Source organism: Neopelma chrysocephalum, unplaced genomic scaffold (genome assembly GCF_003984885.1).
Source record: "Neopelma chrysocephalum unplaced genomic scaffold, ASM398488v2 Primary Assembly neopelma1_97517, whole genome shotgun sequence".
Lineage (NCBI taxonomy): Eukaryota > Metazoa > Chordata > Aves > Passeriformes > Pipridae > Neopelma > Neopelma chrysocephalum.
Genome location: NW_020926159.1, coordinates 36574 through 56844, shown reverse-complemented (window position 1 = coordinate 56844; position 20271 = coordinate 36574). Strand labels below are relative to the sequence as shown.

Below are 20271 nucleotides of genomic sequence, written 5' to 3'. Positions count from 1 at the left end.
GCTTTGACTCCCAGTGCCTGCCTGAGCTATGCTGTCAGAGTGCTGCTTTCCTGTCCCTTCTCTGGCCTTGTCAACTGGGTGGACCTTGGAGCAGCATTTCTCCTGGATGGACTCCTTGGACATTCATGGTGGGGAATGGAGCTGGGGAAGGGGCTGGAGCACCAGGAGCAGCTGAGGGAGCTGGGGGGGCTCAGCCTGGAGAAAAGGAGGCTCAGGGGGGACCTTCTCCCTCTCTACAACTCCCTGACAGGAGGGTGTAGCCAGGTGGGGGTCAGGCTCTTCTCCCAGGCAATATGTGACAGGACAAGAGGACATAGTCTCAAGCTGTGCCAGGAGAGGTTTAGGTCGTACATTAGGAAGAATTTCTTCTCAGAAAGGGTAATTAGACATTGGAATGGGCTTTCCAGGAAGTAGTGTAGTCCCCATCCCTGGAGGTGTTCAAGGAAAGACTGGACGTGGCACTCAGTGCTCTGGTGTGGTTGACAAGGTGGGAATTGGTCAAAGGTTGAACTCAACGATATCAGAGGTCTTTTCCAACCTAAATGATTCTGTGATTCTGTGTGACCTGCCCCATGGCCATACTGCACTGCATTCTGCCTAACTCCCCTCTGAGTGCCACAGGGGCTGGTGAAAATATTTTTAAACAGTTTTTTCTCATTTTAAAGTGTCTGAAAGGGCTGTACCACCCCCACCAGCGCAGGGGCTGTAGACAGTGATGGCACAGCAATGGTGAGGGGTGAGGTGTGGGGGCAACTGGGAGCACAGGACTCCCAGTGGTAGCATTGGAACAAACTCATGTGGAGTCAATATGTATATGTGTGTGTATATATATATATATATGTGTATATATATATATATATATATATACGTGGAATCACAGAATCAATTAGGTTGGGAAAGACCTCTGAGACCATCAAGTCCAACCTATGCCCTATCATCACCATGTCAACTAGACCATGCCACAAAGTTCCAGTCTTTCCTTAAACACCTCCAGGGACGGTGACCCCACCACTGGATCTCTCCAGCAGCTGCCCCTGGGTCCCCCAGTCCCTCATTGCTTCATGCACCAACACAAACACCCACCTGCTGTTTCCCTAGGAGCACCAGTAGGTTTCTTTGGGAGTAAAAGCTATTTTTATGGCAGAAAAAAGGCCTATATAACCACTTTAACCAGCTTTTCTGTGGAGAAAAGCCCTTAGAGAAACGTTTCCCAAAGCCACGTAGCCCAGCTAGAAGCAGAGGACTGAAGTGTAGGACTCTTCACACAAATTCATTTTCAGTCCTCCAGGAAATCAACAGATTCATGACATTTTTGGTCCTACAGAAAATCAGAATCCTCTTGCAAATCTGTGTAATTTTCCAGTGAGAAGGGACTAATCTGGCCTGAATAATACCACCAGAAATCTCCATTGACTGATGCTTTACATCACTGCAGGATGTTGTCATGATTTTGTGGTCTGAATCAACGCTCAGCTCAGAGACCGGAGACTCTTTTCACATAAATTTTTCACATTTCAGGTTACTATGTTTACCTGAAGTAATACAAATCCTGTGACACATGTTCCTATTCTGACTGTTCTATGTATCCACCAGCGCATCTACTGAGATGCGGCACTGAGCATCGAAGACCAAGAGAGGGGAGAATTACCAGAAATCCCCCTTTTTTAGCCCAGAAACTGACCTCCTTTTTTTCCCCTGAATGCTCACTGTGAAAGGAGAGGGCATTGCCATGAAAATGGGTTGGATTGTGCAGGAACAGGGTTAAGTGGAAACCATTACGTGTGAAGAAGCAATGATGTCGTCACGTCAAATATCGGGTTATGAACCCCCACCACCACTTTCCACTCACAATTTGTGCCTTCAGCAGCCTGTAAATTCTGCAGGGATTCCCTCTTTGACCCGAAATTTCCTATGATTGAACTTGTCTTTCATCGAAGTTCACTGAAAATTTCATTGAAAGGGGTCACTAAACAGGAATCATTAGAAGGGAAGAAAAATACTCGTATTCATGGAATCACAGAATGGTCTGGGTTGGAAGGGACCTTAAAGATCGTCTAGTTCCACCCTCCTGCCTTAGGCAGGGACACCTTCCACTAGACCAGGTTGCTCCAAGGCCCGTCCAACCTGGCCTGGAACAGTTCCAGGGATGAGGCAGCCACAGCTTCTCTGGGCAACCTGTGCCAGGGCCTCACCACCCTCACAGCCAAGAATTTCTTCCTTAAATTAGTAATATAGTTATCTCAAAAAGCTATTCACTCCCACACATCGCAGCCTTGGAGCAGGGATGGGGGCTTGGAAATAAACCATAAAATTTTAATTTCACTTAAAAGAATTCTTCTACTCTTGAGTTACCATAAGGAAACCCACTGTTTGCACTGCAGGATTTGTTACACGCAGGTTCAGGTTTTCACAGCACTGCAGGCATAAGAAATGCCTCATTTCAAGTTGGACTTGGACTACAGAATCACAGAATGGTTTAGCTTGGAAGGGACCTTAAAGCTCACCTCATTCCAAGCCTCTGCCAGGGGCAGGGACATCTTTCACCAGATCAGGTTGCTCAGAGGACCTTCCGTAGCCTGCAGCAGCAAAGGGTTGAGATTGCAGCCTCGGAAAGCTCTGGATGTCAGGATCGAATGAATATTTCAGAATGAGGTGGCTGCAGCACCGGGCAGGGCTTGTACCTCCAGCAGCTTGCTCCTGCCTCTCTGGTCACCCCAGATTTTACCCTTCTGACGTGTGACACCTCGAGATCACCTTTTGGTTTAGAGCTCTGATCGATCACATCCACGCAGGAGTTACTCCGGGCAGGGTTTGCTCACAGGGCTTTATCACATCAGCAAGATTCATGGCCAAGAGCAGACCACAGCCAAGAGATGTGAATGGAAAACACCAAAATCTGAGGGGAAATGTGGCTGCCAGGTGTGCCACAGGTACCACCGGCGGAAACCTCTGCATGGGAATGTTGCTCCAGCACAACAGTGACCACAGCTCCATGTTACAGCTGTGGGAACTCAGAGGGGACCAGTGGCACCTCTGGGCTCCCTCCACAGGTCAAGGACAAACCTCATTTTTGGCTGTCACCCCCTGAGCCTTCGTCATGCTTTGGTCAGAGCTGTGGGATGAATGGGAGGCAGGGATTACATGATGCTGATGGTGCTGGTGTGGGGAATTCACTCCTAATCCCTGCAGACTGAGTGTTCACCTGTCCTGCAGCAGGGAGATAAATAGCAGGGTTGATTTCTAGAATCAGTAACCCTGCAGAGAGGGGGTGGACTAAGGGTTTGAGAAATACAATACTAAGGTACAATGCAACACGGCCCATGAAGATGCTCTGAGGGCTGGAGCACTTCTGCTATGGAGACAGGGTGGGAGATCTAGGATGGTTCAGCCTGGAGAAGGCTCCAGGGAGACCTTAGAGCCTCATCCAGTGCTTGAAAGGGCTCCAAGAAAGCTGAAGAGAGACTTTCAACAAGGGCTTGGAGGGACTGGACAAGGCAGAAAGGCTTGCACTGCCAGAGGAAAGGGTTAGATTAGATATTAGGAAGAAATTCTTGGCTGTGACGGTGGCGAGGCCCTGACAAAGGTTACCCAGAGAAGCTGTGGCTGCCCCATCCCTGGAAGTGTTCAAGGTCAAGTTGGACAGGGCTTGGATAGGGGAAGGTGTCCCTGCCCATTGGACTGGGACAGTTGGACTAGATGAGCTTTAAGGTCCTTTCCAACACAAATCATTCTAGGATTATATAAAATAAGGTGCCAAGGAAGTCCTGGGTGCTGCAACAAGCCCATGGCAGGACAGATGGGCTGGTTGGTGGGTGAGGCATGAGGGTAGCAATGGGCAGGCTCTGTGTCGGGTCACTCAACTCAAAACAAGGGTCAGGGCCAGAGCTGGGGCTCCTCTTCTCAATCCCACGCAGCAGGGATGAGACTAGGGAAACTATTAGGGACACAACTCGAAAGGAGGTGACAGGGAACATACATGACTGAACTCTTCGGTTGTTTTTGTTGGATTCCCTGAATTGTTACTTTTCTTACCTGTGATCTTTAATATCAAAACGAGCATGATGTCACTCAGGAAAGGCTGCACACTTCCCATGGGATCTTCCCTATTGAGCCCCTGGTATTACTCAAGCCAGGTTTCTTGAGAATTACAACCTCCATTCTATTCTCTCTTTGCTTTTCTTTTAAAATGTCACACACCCCATCATCATTTTCATGCACTATGGAATTTTTAGGCTTTTACCCCATCAGCAAGAACAAAGCCTGTAAATTTAATATAATAGCAAATAATATTATATAAATATTATAACAAGTGTTACCTTGTTCCCTGGGAGAAGAGACTAACCCCCATCTGGCTCCACCCTCCTGCCAGGGAATTGCAGAGAGGGAGAAGGTCCCCCCTGAGCCTCCTTTTCTCCAGGCTGAGCCCCCCCCCCTCCCTCAGCTGCTCCTGGTGCTCCAGCCCCTTCCCCAGCTCCGTTCCCTTCCCTGAACACACTCCAGCCCCTCAATGTCTTTCTTGTTGTGAAGGGCCCAAAACTGAAATACATTTTTATAATATATAATTTTTTACAATATATATAAAAGTATATAAATGTCCATGTGGCTGAGCATCCAGGAACTGAATGACCTCTCTGGTGATATCCCAGATTCAGGCTGTTGGTCAGATCCAGCTGATCCCCACAAACCTCTCTGCCTGTGGGAGTTGTTTGTTTTTCCCATGTCACCAAAGGCCCCTCTCCCAATTTCCAAGGATAGACCGAGGTGGCCACCAGCACCCGGGGGAGGTAGACAGCCACATCCTACCACTCCAGGCTATGGGATAATAAAATAAACCAGATTTATCTACCCTGGAGCTCCTCCTGGTGTCCTATCTTGGGAAATTCAGTATTAGCAGTTCCCCAGTTGTAAGGGCAGGAAAGACACAAAACCATAGAATTACGGAATGGTTTGTGTTGGAAAGGACCTTAAAGTTCATCTCGTTCAGAGCCCTGACATGGGCAAGGACACCTTCCACTAGACCACGTTGCTCCAAGCCCCGTCCAACCTGGCTTTGAACACTTCCAAGGATGGGGCAGCCACAGCTTCTCTGGGCAACCTGTGACAGGGCCTCACCACCCTCACAAGGAAGAACTTGCTCCCAATATCCCATCTCACCCACCCTCTGGCAGTGGGAAGCCATTCCCCCTTGTCCTGTCACTCCAGACCCTTGTCCAAAGTCCCTCTCCAGCTCTCCTGGAGTCCCTTTAGGCACTGGAAGAGGCTCTAAGGTCTTCCAGGAGCCTTCTCTTCTCCAGGTGAACACCCCCAGCTCTCCCAGCCTGTCTCCATCAGAGACCATCTGTGTGTTTTACTCACCTTCACCAATCTTTGCAGTTTTATGAGACCAAATACTGTCTGTGGGTCTGAGGTCACCCTGGGGAAGCAAAACACATCCAACCAGAGATCTTTAGGAGGCTGCAAACATACAAAATCCCCTCCAAACCCACTGTCATGGCTGTGTTGGATGAGAGAAGCTCAAAAGTCCAGCTTTTATAGTCCAACAGGTCTGTCTGCAGAAGAAAAATGAGGGGATCCCCTCCCATGGACACTGAGATGCTGCCAAGATGCAGAGCTCCAGGTGGGCAGAGGCAGGAGCTGTCCACATTTATTGCCCACCCATCTCACAGGAATTTCTGCACATATTTGGTCCACCAAGCCAAAGGCACATGGTGGATGGACATTCCCAAGACCATTCCTGAGCCAAAATGGGCTGGCAGCTGCCTGACGGCTTTGCAGAGCAGCACAGATCCCCAGAAGGGTGCAGAGCTGTAACCCCACAAGTGGGTATTTTAAATCCAAGTAAGCAGAAAGCCATGGATTAAACAATATAGACATTTTTATTTATCAAATTAAGATTTATGGCATCCAGAAACAAGGGAACATGAGCTGTGCAGGTGTCTGGGGATGGGCAGGGATAACAGCAAAGAGCCAGTGCTGTTCAGGGGCTTCTCCAAAGCTTCATCTCAAACTTGCCAGGATCAAAAAGCAAATTAAAAAAAATCCCAAACCTTCAGCAGCACTGGATCACAAGCAGCAAAGACTGGTCTCACTGTGGAGTCAGCTTTTCTTGAAAGCCATCACCAGGGAATCATTCCAGGCTGAAAGGAGGAGCAGCTGGAGATGGAACCCATCTGTGCCAGGGACACATTCCCAGGGCAACTCTGAACACCCATGTCCTTCCCTGGGGGCAAAACTCCCACCAGGGTTGTGAAATCTGGAAATCAAGCTGACCATGGGCAATGGAGCAGGTCAGACCACACCTGTCCCTCCAGCACCAGGAATCATCCTCCACAAGATGGGTGGGAAAAGCAGAACCAACAAGACAGGCATTAGGCACCTTTCCTTGTGAGACAAGCAGATCTAGGCTATATAATTGGGGAAGAAAAGGGAAAAATAAAAGCTTCACTAGTAGTGGAGCTCTCACATTGCTTCTCACCAACACCACCACTAAATGTTGGATTCCTAAATCCAGATTTTTTCATTTAAAAAAAAATCCACCAAAAAGCCACAAAAGCTAAAAACAATACATTAAGAACACTGATAATTTGCTCTTAGGTTTTTCCTTTCATCTCCTTGCAGAAACAAGCCTCTTCCCTAATGCTCCAGTTTGAAGACAGCAACAGCTTCCAGAGCTCCTGGCTCTTCTTTTGTGCCAGCATTGCACAGCAAGGAAGTGCAGAGACTTCAGCTCCCCAAAGTCCAGCTCAGCCAGAAGAAGGTTTCAGGAGAGAGCTGAAGGCAAACACAGAGAGTCTCCAGACTGAGAGTCCACAAAAACTTGGGATCTTCCACCTAGAGGCTCAGATTAAGAAGATAATGTCATCAGACACCATGATCTGGTTGTCATCCTGCATGTGGGCCAAGGCCCCCTTCACCTCAGCCAGCGAGAAGGGCTCGGGGTTGTCGCGGTTGATGGACTCCATCACGTTCTTCAGACCCACAGACTGGGCGTGGGAAGCTTTGAAGACCTCCAGGAGAGCAGCCTTGAATGCTTTCAACCTGGTCAGTGGAGAAATAATCACCCTTAACTTAGAGACTACACATGAGTCTTTCCCCTCCTTCCCAGCCCAGGATGCCTCAGCCCTTCCTTATTCCAGAAGCAGCACTCGGCAGGAAAGCCGAAACTGGAGCTGAGAGCACCACAGATGCATCTCCAGCAATGGGACAAAAGCTTGGACCCACTGAGGGGGGTGGACATGCAGGGATAGACTCCTCCTCCAGCCCCCACTCACCTTGGCTCAGCCAACTCCACCTTCTTCCCTTCCCCAGTGGCCGAGGCTTCGGGTGTCTTCGGAGTGTGTGCCTGAACTGGAGCAGAAGGAAGAGTTACCCTCACCCTGCCTGGTGTCCAAGCACCCAGACAGCAAAAGCTCTTGGCCTCAGGATGGGGTGGATGACACCAAAGTGCCTCCCAATATTGCTATTTCTGCAGCAGTTCGGAAGTGGGTGGAAAAGAATTAATCAGCAACAGAAACATGGAATGTCTTGGGTTGGAAGGGACCTGAAAGATCTTCTTGTTCCAATCCCCTGACATGGGCAGGGACACTTTTCACTAGACCAGGTTCCTCCAAGCCCCATCCAACCTGTCCTTGAACACTTCCAGGGATGGGGCAGCCACAGCTTCTCTGGACAACCTGTGCCAGGGCCTCGCCACTCTCACAGGGAAGAATTTCTTCCCAATATCCCATATAACCCTGTCCCGCACAGACAGGTTCATCTGTATTTGTGGCACAGGATGGTGGTTGCACTATGCCAGGGACCCCAGGAACAGCAGCATTGCTGCTCCCCAGGCTGTGCAGCCCCACCAGGGCTCAGGGCAGCAGCACCCTCAGGAGACACGTGCCACCAAAACCCCAGGGACTCACCCTGTGGCATCTCCTCCTCGGCATCACTGAAGTCATAGGGGTCATAGGAGCCTTCTTCGCCTTCCGTGCGTGCCTTCTTCCTCCTGGGAGAGGGAACAGGACGTCAGCCCTGCTCCAGCTGAACTCCCAGTAAACACTGGAGTTGAGGAGCCCATGCCCTGAGCCTATGGAGGTGTCTGCCCAGGAACTCACAGGGTACCTGTGGCTCATAGGTAACCCACCCTCTGGCCACAGATCCTTGCCCATGACACAGGACCTAGCTGGCACCAGTCCCAAGGGTTGTGGGTGTTATGGAATCACAGAACGGTTTGGGTTGGAAGGGACATTAAAGCTCATCTCATTCCAACCTTCTGCCACCTTCCAGTAGACCAGGCTGCTCCAAGCTCCATTCAACCTGGCCTTGAACATTTCTAGGGATTTTTCTGAGCACCCCGTGCCAGTGCTTCAAATCTTTGGACATGGCCATCCAGCCAGTTCCTTACCCATGAAATAACCATGTCCCTCTACTACAAACTGGGGACGACGATCCACCCGGCTCAGCAAAATCTGGATTATTTCCCCAAGGCCAGCACTGCCTGTGGCAACCTCAAAAGGGGCTGATGCCCTTTGCATGATGTCCCTCCCTTGCTCTGGCTCCTACCTCCTCGTCCTGCGCTCCTCCTTGGGCTGTGACTCCTCGTCCTCCTCCTTCTCAGTCTCCGAGTCCTCCTCCACCGGCTTTCTGCGCTTCTTCTCCTTCTCCAGCACCTGTGTGGCAAAGGCAGAATGGACTGAGCCCCGTTTTCCACTCAAGTTGCTTTTAGGGGACCAAACCCAAGGACTCAAGATCCCACCATGGTGGCCTCATCCCACGCTATGTCCAGGAAAGGTCCCACCAGCAGCCCACGGTGCTCAGCCTGCACCAAGCCCAACCTTTCCAATGAAAACCCAGGATCCCCCAGGAGCAGAGGGACACCTTTCCCCCACCTTTTTGAAGTAGGCGAACTGCACCAGCTCCAAAGCTGCCTCAGCATCCTGCAGATCCACAGTCTTGTTCATCCTGGCCTTGGCATGGGCTGTGGAGAGGCGGATCAGGGTCTCCAGGGTCCGGGCTGTGATGGGGGAGGTCTGGGGAGAGAGGGAGGTGTCCCTGTGAGACTGACCCAAGCACAGCATCCCACATCACATCCAAGGTGGGAAACACCCATAAAGGACACAGAGGAGTCTGTGCCTCAGTCTCTCTCCTCCTGGCCCAGCAGGGAGCTGCTCCTAGGGCTCACCCTGGCGATGTCCGAGTTCATCTGGCTCTGGCTGCGCAGGCGGGAATACTCCTCCGCGATGTAATTCGCCGCCTCCTCGGTCAGCACGGGCTTGATCATCTTGGCTACATGGATGTACTTCCTCATGAACTGCATGCTGACGATCTTCTCCCTGTGGGAACACACGTACACCCATGTTCTCCAAGGTGGGGACTGGCTTTCCATCCACTTTTTTCCCCGCCCTTCAGGGGCATCCAGGTGTGTAGGGAATTCAGCTCCAGATGTTCCCCATCTTCCTGGCACAAGAGATCAAGCCCAGAGCAAGGCTTCCTTGGCATCCTGCCCACGTACCTCCCCCTGGACCATGGTTGGCAATGGCAATCAGTCACTGCCTGGATACTCAAGCCAAACCCATGAACCCACAGTGCTGGAAACCTCCAGAGAGCTCCAGGGGACATGGGATGAAGGACTCACTTGCGGCGGTTGGGCCCGTGCAGGAGGTCATCGTGTTTCTCATACACCTGGAGTTCCTGCTCCTCCTCCTGCGTGAAATCGGGGTCGTCCGTGGCCAGGATCTCCACAGCGCTGCCCAAGGGCATGGCTGGAGAGGGAAGTGTCACAGAGAACAGGCTTTTAGTCTCCGGAACAAATTCTAAAAGCCACCAAAACCAGTCACCCGCAAAGGTAGGGGTGCTGAGCCCTAAGAGATGCCACCAGGTGGTGACAACCCCCCAAAGAGGGAGACAGGAGCGAGCCAAGGTTACAAGGGACTCACCATCCCCATCCTGCTCATTGGGATTGCGGTAGCGGTGCATCCGCAGGACGTGGTCCGAGATCTCCCTGTCCTGCTCGGGGTCCATCTGGTCCAGCACGATGAAGAGCAGGTCGAAGCGGGAGAGCAGAGAGTCCTGCAGGCCAATGTTCTCCATGGGCGTCTTGTACTGGTCGTACTGTGGAAGGACGTGAGGGGTTACAGGAGACCCTCACAGGCTGGTCCTGGCTGCCAGGGAGGCTGAGGGAACCTCCTCTGGCCAGGTCTAAAAGGATGGATGGGTGTCCTGGCAGCTGGACACCACACCAAACCCAGCCTGCTGCAGCACTACGGCTGCTTTTCCCCATCCTGCAAGGCGGCTGTAGCTCTCATTTCCAAGGAAAACAAATATTTTTCATGATCCCAGATCAGACACCAAGACTGAGACTCATCACCAGGATGAGGGTCCAGCGCCCTGCCCCAGACACCCAGGCAGAATCAAGATGAGGTGAGAAACCACGGGAGATCTCTCCCCTCCAGGAGAGCCATGAGCACAAACAGACAACAAAGTGACAAGGTCCCATGGATCTCAACCCCAGTAAGAACCAAGTCACCCGTTTGGGGGATCTTCTGGGTTTTCCCAGCTGCCTCCCCCCAGCATCCTGCCCCAGGGAGGGGACTGACAGCAGCACTCACCCGGCCGTAGACGGGGTTGGCGGCGGCCAGGACGCTGCAGCGGGAGTTGAGCCGGGCCTGGATCCCGGCCTTGGCGATGGTGACACGGCCCTGCTCCATCACCTCATGGATGGCCGTGCGGTCGATGTCGGACATCTTGTCGAACTCGTCGATGCACACCACGCCCCGGTCGGCCAACACCATGGCTCCCGCCTCCAGGCGCCGCTCACCTGGGATGGGGTGGGAGAAAGGAGGGTCAGTCACCATCCAGCAGCCCCTACACACCCGCCCTGCCATCCCCATCCACCCCTGGGATGAGGGTAAGCCTCAAGGAGCAACCTTCAGGGTTGCCCATCTCCCACCCAACTTGACAGCACAGAGGACACTTAGGATAAGGAGCAAGACCACAAGAAGGAAAAAATCCAGGCTGCTGCTAGCCCTGACATGGGAGACACCAAGTAGAAGTGGAATAAAAAAGACTACCACCTAACAGAGGTGGAGAAAACATCCCAAAACACTACAACCATCACCATAAAGCTTCCGGGTGGAGCAAGTCCTGCAAGTGCCACTGCAGAACAAAGATTAGAAAATCACTCACTCCCAGATCATGGAGAACAGTAGCCCTGGATCTCACAGAGTCCCTCCCAGGTGGTAATAAGCACCACCCTGATGCTCCTCACCGGTCTCAGGGTCCGTGGTGACAGCAGCAGTCAGGCCAACGCCGGAGGAGCCCCTGCCCGTGGTGGGGATGGCCCGGGGTGCTGTGCTGAGCACGTACCGCAGCAGCTGGGACTTGGCCACAGAAGGGTCTCCTGAAATGGAGAGCAGCACCTTTAACAACCACATAATCACCTGGGTAACAACTGAATGTCACCTGGATGCCATGTCTAGTTTGGGGGTGCTCAGAGCACAGGCGGGTGGAGCGGAAAGGGGACAGAAGTGGGTTTGTTTGGTCTTCAGAAAATAAGGTATCAGATGGTTTTCTTGCCATCATCAAAGAGGATGGGAGGAAATATAGAAGATGGAGGCAGAATTTTGAGAGGTGATAGTGATGGGACAAGAGGCCAGGGGGACAACTTGGAACACAAGAAATTCTGACTGGATGAAAGAAGAAATGTCCTTGAGGGTCAAGGGGTCTTGGGATAGTGGCCCACAGAGGTTGTGGGACCCTCTAGAATCACAGAATGGTTTGGGTTGGAAGAAACCTTAAAGATCATCTCGTTCCAAGCCCTGCCATGGGCAGGGACACCTTCCACTACACCAGGCTGCTCCAAGCCCTGTCTAACCTGGCCTTGAACACTTCCAGGGATGGGGCAGCCACAGCTTCTCTGGGCAACCTGGGCCAGGGCCTCACCACCCCTCACAGCCAACAATTCCTTCCCAACATCTCATCTAAATCTGTCCTCCTTCAGCTTAAAGCCATTCCCTCTTGTCCTGTCCCTCCAGGCCGTTGTCCCAAGTCCCTCTCCAGCTCTTTTGGAGCCCCTTTAGGCTCTGGAAGGGGCTCTAAGGTCTCCCTGGAGCCTTCTTTTCTCCAGGCTGAACACCCCCAGCTCTCCCAGCCTGGCTCCAGAGCGGAGGGGCTCCAGCCCTCAGAGCATCTCCGTGGCCTCCTCTGGACCCATTCTAACAGTCCACAACCTTCTTGTGCTGAGGGCTCCAGACCTGCAACCTCCAGAGGTCCTGTCTAACCCCAGTTACTCCATGAAACTAAGTCTTAGAAATGTCCCTTCATCTCACCCCCTGACACCAGCCAAGGGTGCCTTTGCCCAGCCCTTCCAGACCTATCAGCAAGATGTTGATGTCTCCTCGGATGCGGCTCCCGTTCTCCAGGATCTTTTCCACCCCTCCGAGCAGCATGCAGAGAATGGCCTTCTTGATGTACTCGTGCCCATGGATGCTGGGAGCCAGAGATCTGGCCAACTGGTCAAAGATATCCTAAGGCAGAAGAGGCAAAGCATGGCCCATCACATGGACTGCAGCAGGTAAGAACAAAGCAATACTTCAGTAGAACATTTCAGCCCAAATTTCAGCTTATTCCTATCGCAGAGCCACAGGGATGAAAATTATTTAGAAAGGAGAAGACCTTTGCCCAGAGTTTTCTTTCAGTGGGACTTTTCTGAAGTCCTGGATCATCATGTCACTGTCACCCAACCAAGCACTGGAAGCAGTGAGAGCAACGATTGCTCCTCTACACACTACAGAGCAAAGCTCTGAGCATAAGACCAGGCTGGGGCAGTATCTCGCTCCGGTTTGGTGTTTGAAGTGGAAAGAGGTGCTTCTCCTGCAGTGGAAATTCCCTGGAAACCAGCTGGCAGGGTCATGACACAGCTGCCAGTAGGAAGGATGCTCTGCTCTGCTAGCAGCACAGAAGCAGCAACAAAAACAACAAGATCCGATCACAGCCTGACCAGAAAACTCAAAGAAAACAAGTTGGAAAATCCAGCAACGTTGCCAAGAGGGTTGAAGAGTTACTTGCAACCCAACAACACCCTCCTTAGCCACATGCCAAGCTGCTCTGGCCAAAACTTCATGCCCAGACACAAGCCTGCCTTCCAGATGTGAGACCCAAATACCTTGGAGCGGCTCTTGCTGAATCTCTTGATCTTGGCCACATCAGCAGCAGAGTAGAGAGGCCGCACATCTTTGCTCATCTGCTTCACGTGGCAGGCGATGAGGATAGTCCTGGAGAAGGGACACAGCTGTGGTCAGGTCTGCAAACCCCACAAAGACCCCACTTGCTCTAGGAAGCCCTGAGGGGGGTGGGAAGCTTCAAGAGCTGTAGCCCCCTTGATCTGACTGTGCTGTGCCACCAGAGGAGCATCTTTAAGAGCATCCAACCCCCTCTGGGCACAGCTGGAAGTCACAGCTACACACTGTGAGGGGAGACCTCACCACAGGCTGCAGCTTCCTCACAAATGGGCAGTCAAGGGGCAGGCACTGACCTCTGTTCTGTGGCCAGTGACAGGACCTGAGAGAATGGCTGGAGCTTTGTCAGGGGAGGTTTAGGCTGGATATTGGGAAAAGGTTCTTCACCCAGAGAGTGGTTGGGCACGGAACAGGCTCCCCAGGGCAGTGGTCATGGCCATAAGCCATGGCCCTAAGACAGAGCTCAAGAAGTGTTTGGACAACACTCTTGGTGGGATTGTTGGGCCTGTCCTGTGCAGGGCCAGGAGTTGGACTCAGTGATCCTCGTGGGTCTCTTCCAATGCAGAATATTCTGTCATTCTGAGGCTGATGCTCAAGGATCAAGGTGCAAACCACTCCCAAGTGATTCAAGCCACTGTTCGCCCCAGCTCAGTGATGGCCACCTGGCTGTCCTAGGTCTCACCTTCCAGAGATGTGACTCGACCAAACAGGGCAGGAGGGCTGAAGCCCAAAGAAGGCTCACCTGAAAGTCCCCGAGGTGTATCCCCCTTTCTTCCCTGGCAGGCAGCGGTATGTCCCCACCACCTGGATACGGTCCCCAGGCTTCACCTTGTCCACCAGGTCATCATCCAGAACCACATCCACCGAGCGTGGTAGCTGCCCTGCCGGGGCCTTCTCGGGCATCTCCTGGATGGTGATGGTCTGGTGGTCCTTGTAGACCGAGAGGCCAAACTCTGTCTCCAGGGGGTTGTTCTCTTCATCCTAAAAAGCAGGAACCACAATAAAAAGATTAGCACCGCTTTTCAGGAACACAGGGAGAAGAAGTGAGTCAGGTAAGCAGGAGGAAGAGAGGCATCACCCAACATGCACATGACTGCTGGAAAGGGTTGTTTTAGCAGGACTGAAGGCTGGGCTTCACCAGCTGACACATTCTCCCCAGAGGAACCTGCTGATGCTTCCCACAAGGCTAATTCCCCTCACCTTTGTAGGGTAGATGGCACTGGATGGGAAGGCATCCAGGGAGGTCATGTCCGTGTATCGGCGTTCAATTGTCTTCTTGGTGGCTGGGCAATAATGGACACTCCGGACGATCTTTGGACGAACCAGAGAGCCTGAGGTTGGAAAACAGAGGAGTTAGAGGCTGGGATGTCCCTCCCTTCTGTCAGCAGAGAGCCCCCAACAGAATCTCCAACACTAAACTGTACATGGGTCATAACCCCATGTCAACAGGGTTTGCTGAGCTCAAAGACCAACTCAACACCCACGACCTTCTGCCAAGCCCCCTGTTCCCTGGCCCAGAGTGCCAGGACACAGAATCACAGAAGGCTTGGGTTGGAAGAGACCTGAAAGACCTCTGGGCAAGGGTCTCACCACCCTCACAGGGAAGAATTTCTTCCTAAGATCCAATCTAAACGTACCCTCTTTCAGTATAAAGCCATCCCCCCCTCGTCCTGTCGCCCCATGTCCTTCTCAAAAGCCCCTCTCCACGCCATGACTCCTGGAGGGCTCCAGCTCTTCCACAGCAAACACCTGGTCCCACCAGCCCTGAGTTGTCCCCCAGTCTCACACTTTGTCACGATGCCCTCCACACAGACGATGCAGCTGAGGAAAGAGGCCGTCAGTGTCCGTGGGGACACGTGCTTGGAGCCAAAGCTGCCCTCCAGCCCGATGTAGAAGTCCTCGTACTGCTTGGCGTAGGTGGCGTCCACGGAGGCAACGAAATCCTTCAGGGCCCGCTGGAAGGCCATCAGCTCCTCAAAGGCATGGTTCAAGAGCCTGCAACACAGGGAGGTGACAATGCAGATGGATCAGTCCCTCCTGCCCTCCTCCTCAGCACTTGTCCCATTTCCCCCTCCGTGCTCCACAAGTGGGGAAAAACCTTAAAGTCCATCACAGCTCTACATGAGGTCCACTGGCACCACATTCAGAAGATGAACAAATGCAAGCACATCTGGGAAATTTCACATGTCCCGTGGGCAAGTCTGATCCAAAATATCCCTAAGCATCCTAAACAAGGCTGAGGGAGCTGTGGGTGTCCTGCCTAGAGAAGAGAAGGCTCCAAGGAGACCTTAGAGCCCCTTACAGTGCCTAAAGGGGCTCCAAGGGAGCTGGAGAGGGACTTTGGATAAGGGCCTGGAGGGACAGAACAAGGGGGAATGGCTTCCCACTGAGACAGGACAGGGTTGGATGGGATATTGGGAAGAAATTCTTCCCTGTGAGGGTGGTGAGGCCCTGGCCCAGGTTGCCCAGAGAAGCTGTGGCTGCCCCATCCCTGGAAGTGTCCAAGGCCAGGTTGGACCGGGTCTAACCAACCTGGTCTAGTGGAAGGTGTCCCTGCCCATGGCAGGGAGGTTGGAACCAGATGAGCTTTAATGTCCCTTCCAACCCCAGTCATTCCATGATTTATATCATAGAACCATCTCCAGTTTGCTGCAAAAGTTTTTTGCCAAAATTCTAAGTTTACAAGCTTGGAAGGGATGGGTCTCGTGGGGGAAAAGAGCAGGCGCACCTTTTCCACGAGACCTGGTGCACAGGACAAAGTTTGGCCCTTCCCTGCCACGAGGGACCTGCAAAACCAGAGCTGGAACTACCTCTCAGGTAGGTGCCCCCCCTGCCCATCCCCACCTGTTGGCTCTCCTCTCATTCTTCCGCCGCAGGTCGTTTATGTTGACGAGGAGCCGGCACTGGTTGTCACTGATCATGTCCCGGACCTTGCCTTGGTAAATCCCTTGGTCTTCCTGCAAGTGGCAGCGAGGGAAAGACACAAAAAAACCAACTCACTTTGCGTTCCTGCCTGTGTGAGACACCCCCCCGGGAGCGATTCCCGCACAGCTTGACTCCCTTTATTCCCTGACATGGTAACACGGGGACCAAGTGATCCCCCACCCCCAGAGGTACATGTGGGGATGAAGGGGGGACACAGGGACCAGATACTGCCCATCCTCAGGGGGGGATAAAGGGGAGGGTGAGGGGCACAGGGACCAAATGCTCCCCAACACTGGGGGGGCATATTTGGGGGGGGGTAGGCACATTAGGGACCAGGTACTCTCTAACCCCTCAGGGGTACATATTGGGGGCAGAGAGGGGCATAGGGACCAAGTGCTGCCCAGTCTCAGGAGTTCAAGGGGGTCAGGGGGCATAGGTACCAAGTGCTTCCCAACCCCGAGGATTCAAGGGGGTGGGGGGACATAGGGACCAAGTGCTGCCCAATCTCAGGTGTTCAAGGGGCACAGGGACCAGGTGCTCCCCATCCCCGGGGCTACATATTGGAGGGGGCATAGGAACCAGGTGCTCCATGATCCTGGAGGAGTCTATAGGTGGAGGTAAAGGGACCAGGTGTTTCCCCAGCCCGAAGGGTACGTATAGGGGGGCAGGGGAGGGGGCGCACGGACCAGGTGGTTCCCAGCCCCAGAGGACGCAGAGGGGATGCAGCACCCGCGTCTCCCAGCTTGTCTCACCTCATCATCCAGGAAATCGAGGTAGTCGCGCTGCGCCTCGCGCAGCTCCGCATCCTCCAGCCCGCCCGCCGGCGCCGCCATGCTGTGGCCGCTCGGGGAAGGATTCCGCCGCCGCCGCTGCTTCTGCTGCTGCCGCTGCTACAGGAGAAGGCGGTGAGAGCCGAGGGCAGCCGGGCTGGCCCCGCAGACCCGCGATCCTACCCCGCAACGGGAGAGCCCCGATCTTCAACCCCCCCCTGCAGGCGCCGCGCTCCCGTTTGGCGCCAAACACGGACCCTTTCCCGCCACCACGCGGGAAATCCGCCCCTCTCCCGCCCTGCGGCGCTGCTGATTGGTCGGCACAGCCACGCGCCAGCCAATGGGACAGCGGAAGAGTCCGTGGGGGAGTGATGGACAGGAGCTGCAGCCTATCAGAGAGCGGAGAGGCGGGGCGAGGGGCCGCGCTGTCCCGCGGTCCGGGGCGGGGGAATCGGGAGGTCCCCGCTCGGTCCTGAGCATCCGGCCCCTGCTCTTGGAAGTTACCGACTGCCTGAAAATGCCACTTTATTTAAGAAAAAAATAAAATAAAAAAAGTGCTAACCGAAAACAATAAAACAAACAAACAAACAAAAAACCAACCAAACAAAAAAGCCACCGAAAGAAAATAACAAACAAACAAATAAAACTCCAACAAAAAAATAGGTTTTGGCCGTTTTTTTGGTAATATATTTTGGAGAGCGCCATTTCCGGGTGTTTTCTCCCTATACAGGCTGCGTGGGGGTCTCTTTTCCCTTTAACATGGCCCGATGTGACTCCAGGAGCTTGAGGATGAACACACAAAAGCGACAGGTCCTGTGGTATTTGTAATGACAAAGGTGATTTTGGGCGTGTCTTAGAATCACAGAATGGTTTGGGTTGGAAGGAAACTTAAAGCTCATCCCATTCCAACCCCCTGCCATGGGCAGGGACACCTCCCACTATGCCAGGTTGCTCCAAGCCCCGTCCAACCGGCCTTGAACACTTCCAGGGATGGGGCAGCCACAGCTTCTCTGGGCAACCAGTGCCAGGGCCTCACCACCCTCACAGCCAAGAATTTCTTCCTAAAATCTAATTTAAACCTGCCCTTTGTCAGTGTGAAGACATTCCCCTTTGTTCCATCACTATCTGCTCATGTATAAAGTCCCTCTCCCTCCTTTTTCCAAGGCCCCATTAAGTCTTCTGAGAGGTTTTTGTAGGCAGAAATCAAAGGGAAGTGGAGACAGTGGTGCCCGCTGGGTACAGGGAAACCTCTGCTCCCCCTTAAAACAGCATGTTGGTATCCCTTAAAAATCTTTATCTAAACTCTGTTTAAAAATAGAAAGAGAATAAAAAGCTTGACACAAATATTTCAATCAGCAGGGCATACTGGGCACCCAAGCTTGGCATGTTCCCTGGATGCTGGAGGTAACAGCAGTTTATCCAGGGAAATACTGGAAATAAATATTCACCCAGGGTCTGTTGGGCTGTGCAAACGCTGAGGCACAACATTCCCAGTGCCTGACCTCTCCAGAGGGAGCAGCTGCGATTCGTGCTTCGGAACAGGAGCAGGAAACAGCCTCTGCCCTATTTCCCATTTTCTCTTTGTATGCCTGGATCAGGTCAATCCTTGGAAATGTTGCTGGTAACACTGTGGCCAGTTCAGGATACGTGTGGCTCAAGTCCTGGTTATTTGTCTCACTTATGAGAGATTTTTTTTCACGTTGTTTTGAATCAAAGTGAAAGTTCAAGAGTTTCCCTTTTAGGCCTTTGGGCCCTTCCCTGGAATAATTTTATGGAGTATTAAGTCTGGCAGGTTGGCAGGAATGAAGGATCTTGTGCTCTCTTGCTGTTTCGTTCTTTTCTTTTTTCATTTTTCTTTTTCTCCCTTTTCTTTTTCTTTTCCTTTTTATTTCCCTTTTGCTTTTCATTTTCCCTATTTTTTCCCCCTGTCATCTCCCAAGTTTCTCTCCTAGCTCCAGAGATGCTCCCTGCAGCCAGAATACCCTCCCTGCCTGTGCACACTCAGCAGCACCTATTTCCCTACAGATGTTCCTCAAATCTACCCCTTCCCCCTGATTTATGTTATTTATTATGTTTATATATAAAGATAATATAAATATATTTAGATATAGATAGATATAGATATAGATACAGATATAGATATAGATATAGATAGATAATATAAAGATATTTAACTGGGCACACCAGCCATGAGGATATAAACTGGCTGGAGGAATCAGCCTGTGTAAGTGCCCAAAGGAAATACGATTTATCCTATTTAAGTTGGCAGAACCTGCCATAAGATTTCACCTCTGGAACAGTTTTCCTCTTCCTGCAGCAGACAGACTAATAAATCGAGCCATGGACACAGCCTGCGTGCTCCACTGCAGATAAAATATGGATGGAAAAATAAAATATGGATGTGAAGCACCCCGTGAGCACAGCACAGAGCGGTGCCAGGGTGGGATTCAGACACATATATGTGGATTGCACAAGATCTCACCTATATTTAAGTGGTCAGAATGAATCCCAGCCCATGGATCACTGTGGTTTTCCTCCTGCTGGGAGCTGGCAGGGCCCCATCGCTCCTGCCTGCAAGGTAACAAGAGTTAGGGATAAAAATAACCACTGTTGTTATTCAGGACAGGCCCTATAGCAACTGCTGCGTGCCTGAATAATTCATTGCAGCAGGTCAGGCCAAGGAGGACAGAGGGATAGAGAGAGATGGAGAAGGCTGGGATGATAAAAGTAAGGCAGAGGCCTTTCCTGCCTTTTGGGGCTCCCCAGGAGGGTGCCAAGTCCTCCATGGGTTCACCTTGCTGCCACATTCCCACAGTCACAGGGTGGAGAGATCAAAATAGCTCACAGAGACTTTAAGCACTTCCTATTCCTTGGAAAAAAACAGGAATTAAGCTCTTAAATATACAGAGAGCCGGGGCTGCAGGACTCCAAAAGAAGTAGAAGGATCAGGGGTGGATGCAGGAGTGATTTCCATGGGTGGATTGCACACAAGGGGTGCTGGCCAGAACACCCCACCAGCCCTCAGCATGGATTTTCTCCTCCCTTCCTCACACCTCTGTGTGTCAGCATCCACCTCTCCACCTGGATTCTGAGATCCCTTTATGAATACCTTGTGATCCTTCCAATATTCTGGGGCTCTTTTGTTCTGTGCGGGTTTTTGTTTGTTTGTTTGTGGGGTTTTTGTTTTGGTTTTTTTTCCCCTTTGATTCAACTAAATATCAATTTTCAAGCCACAGCTCACTTTCCAAGTTGCCATCTATTCACTTTCCCTTATGCTGAGCAACTTTGCCTCACCCATGGAGGGCAGGGGAGAGGCTTGTGGCTCATTCACAGCTCCAAAAAGGGGGGGAAGAACACCC

General features: G+C 52.2%; 1 protein-coding gene across 1 annotated transcript; it reads right to left on the bottom strand.

Moving 5' to 3' along the window:
• Positions 1-5879: 5879 nt before the first annotated feature.
• On the bottom strand, positions 5880-17146 carry MCM3 (minichromosome maintenance complex component 3). Its single transcript, XM_027672727.1, has 17 exons — positions 16895-17146; positions 16062-16174; positions 15004-15212; positions 14418-14548; positions 13960-14198; positions 13145-13253; positions 12353-12506; positions 11249-11380; positions 10590-10798; positions 9918-10092; positions 9617-9743; positions 9164-9314; positions 8871-9011; positions 8545-8651; positions 7905-7987; positions 7272-7347; positions 5880-7038 (listed from the first exon to the last, which is right to left on the bottom strand). Exons 1-17 carry the CDS (start codon positions 16973-16975, stop codon positions 6840-6842), a joined length of 2436 nt encoding a protein of 811 aa, XP_027528528.1. The 5' UTR covers positions 16976-17146; the 3' UTR covers positions 5880-6839.
• Between the last annotated feature and the right edge of the window lie 3125 nt (positions 17147-20271).

What these genes read in the sequence shown, in the direction of transcription:
- MCM3 (XM_027672727.1), bottom strand. Translation starts at nt 16,975, where the DNA reads ATGGCGGCGCCGGCGGGCGGGCTGGAGGATGCGGAGCTGCGCGAGGCG. An exon ending in TGAACTCGGACATCGCCAGG is followed by an intron (nt 9,012 to 9,163) that starts GTGAGCCCTAGG and finishes CTCTCTCCCCAG; the next exon opens with ACCTCCCCCATCACAGCCCG. An exon ending in AGTTCGCCTACTTCAAAAAG is followed by an intron (nt 8,652 to 8,870) that starts GTGGGGGAAAGG and finishes TTTGCCACACAG; the next exon opens with GTGCTGGAGAAGGAGAAGAA.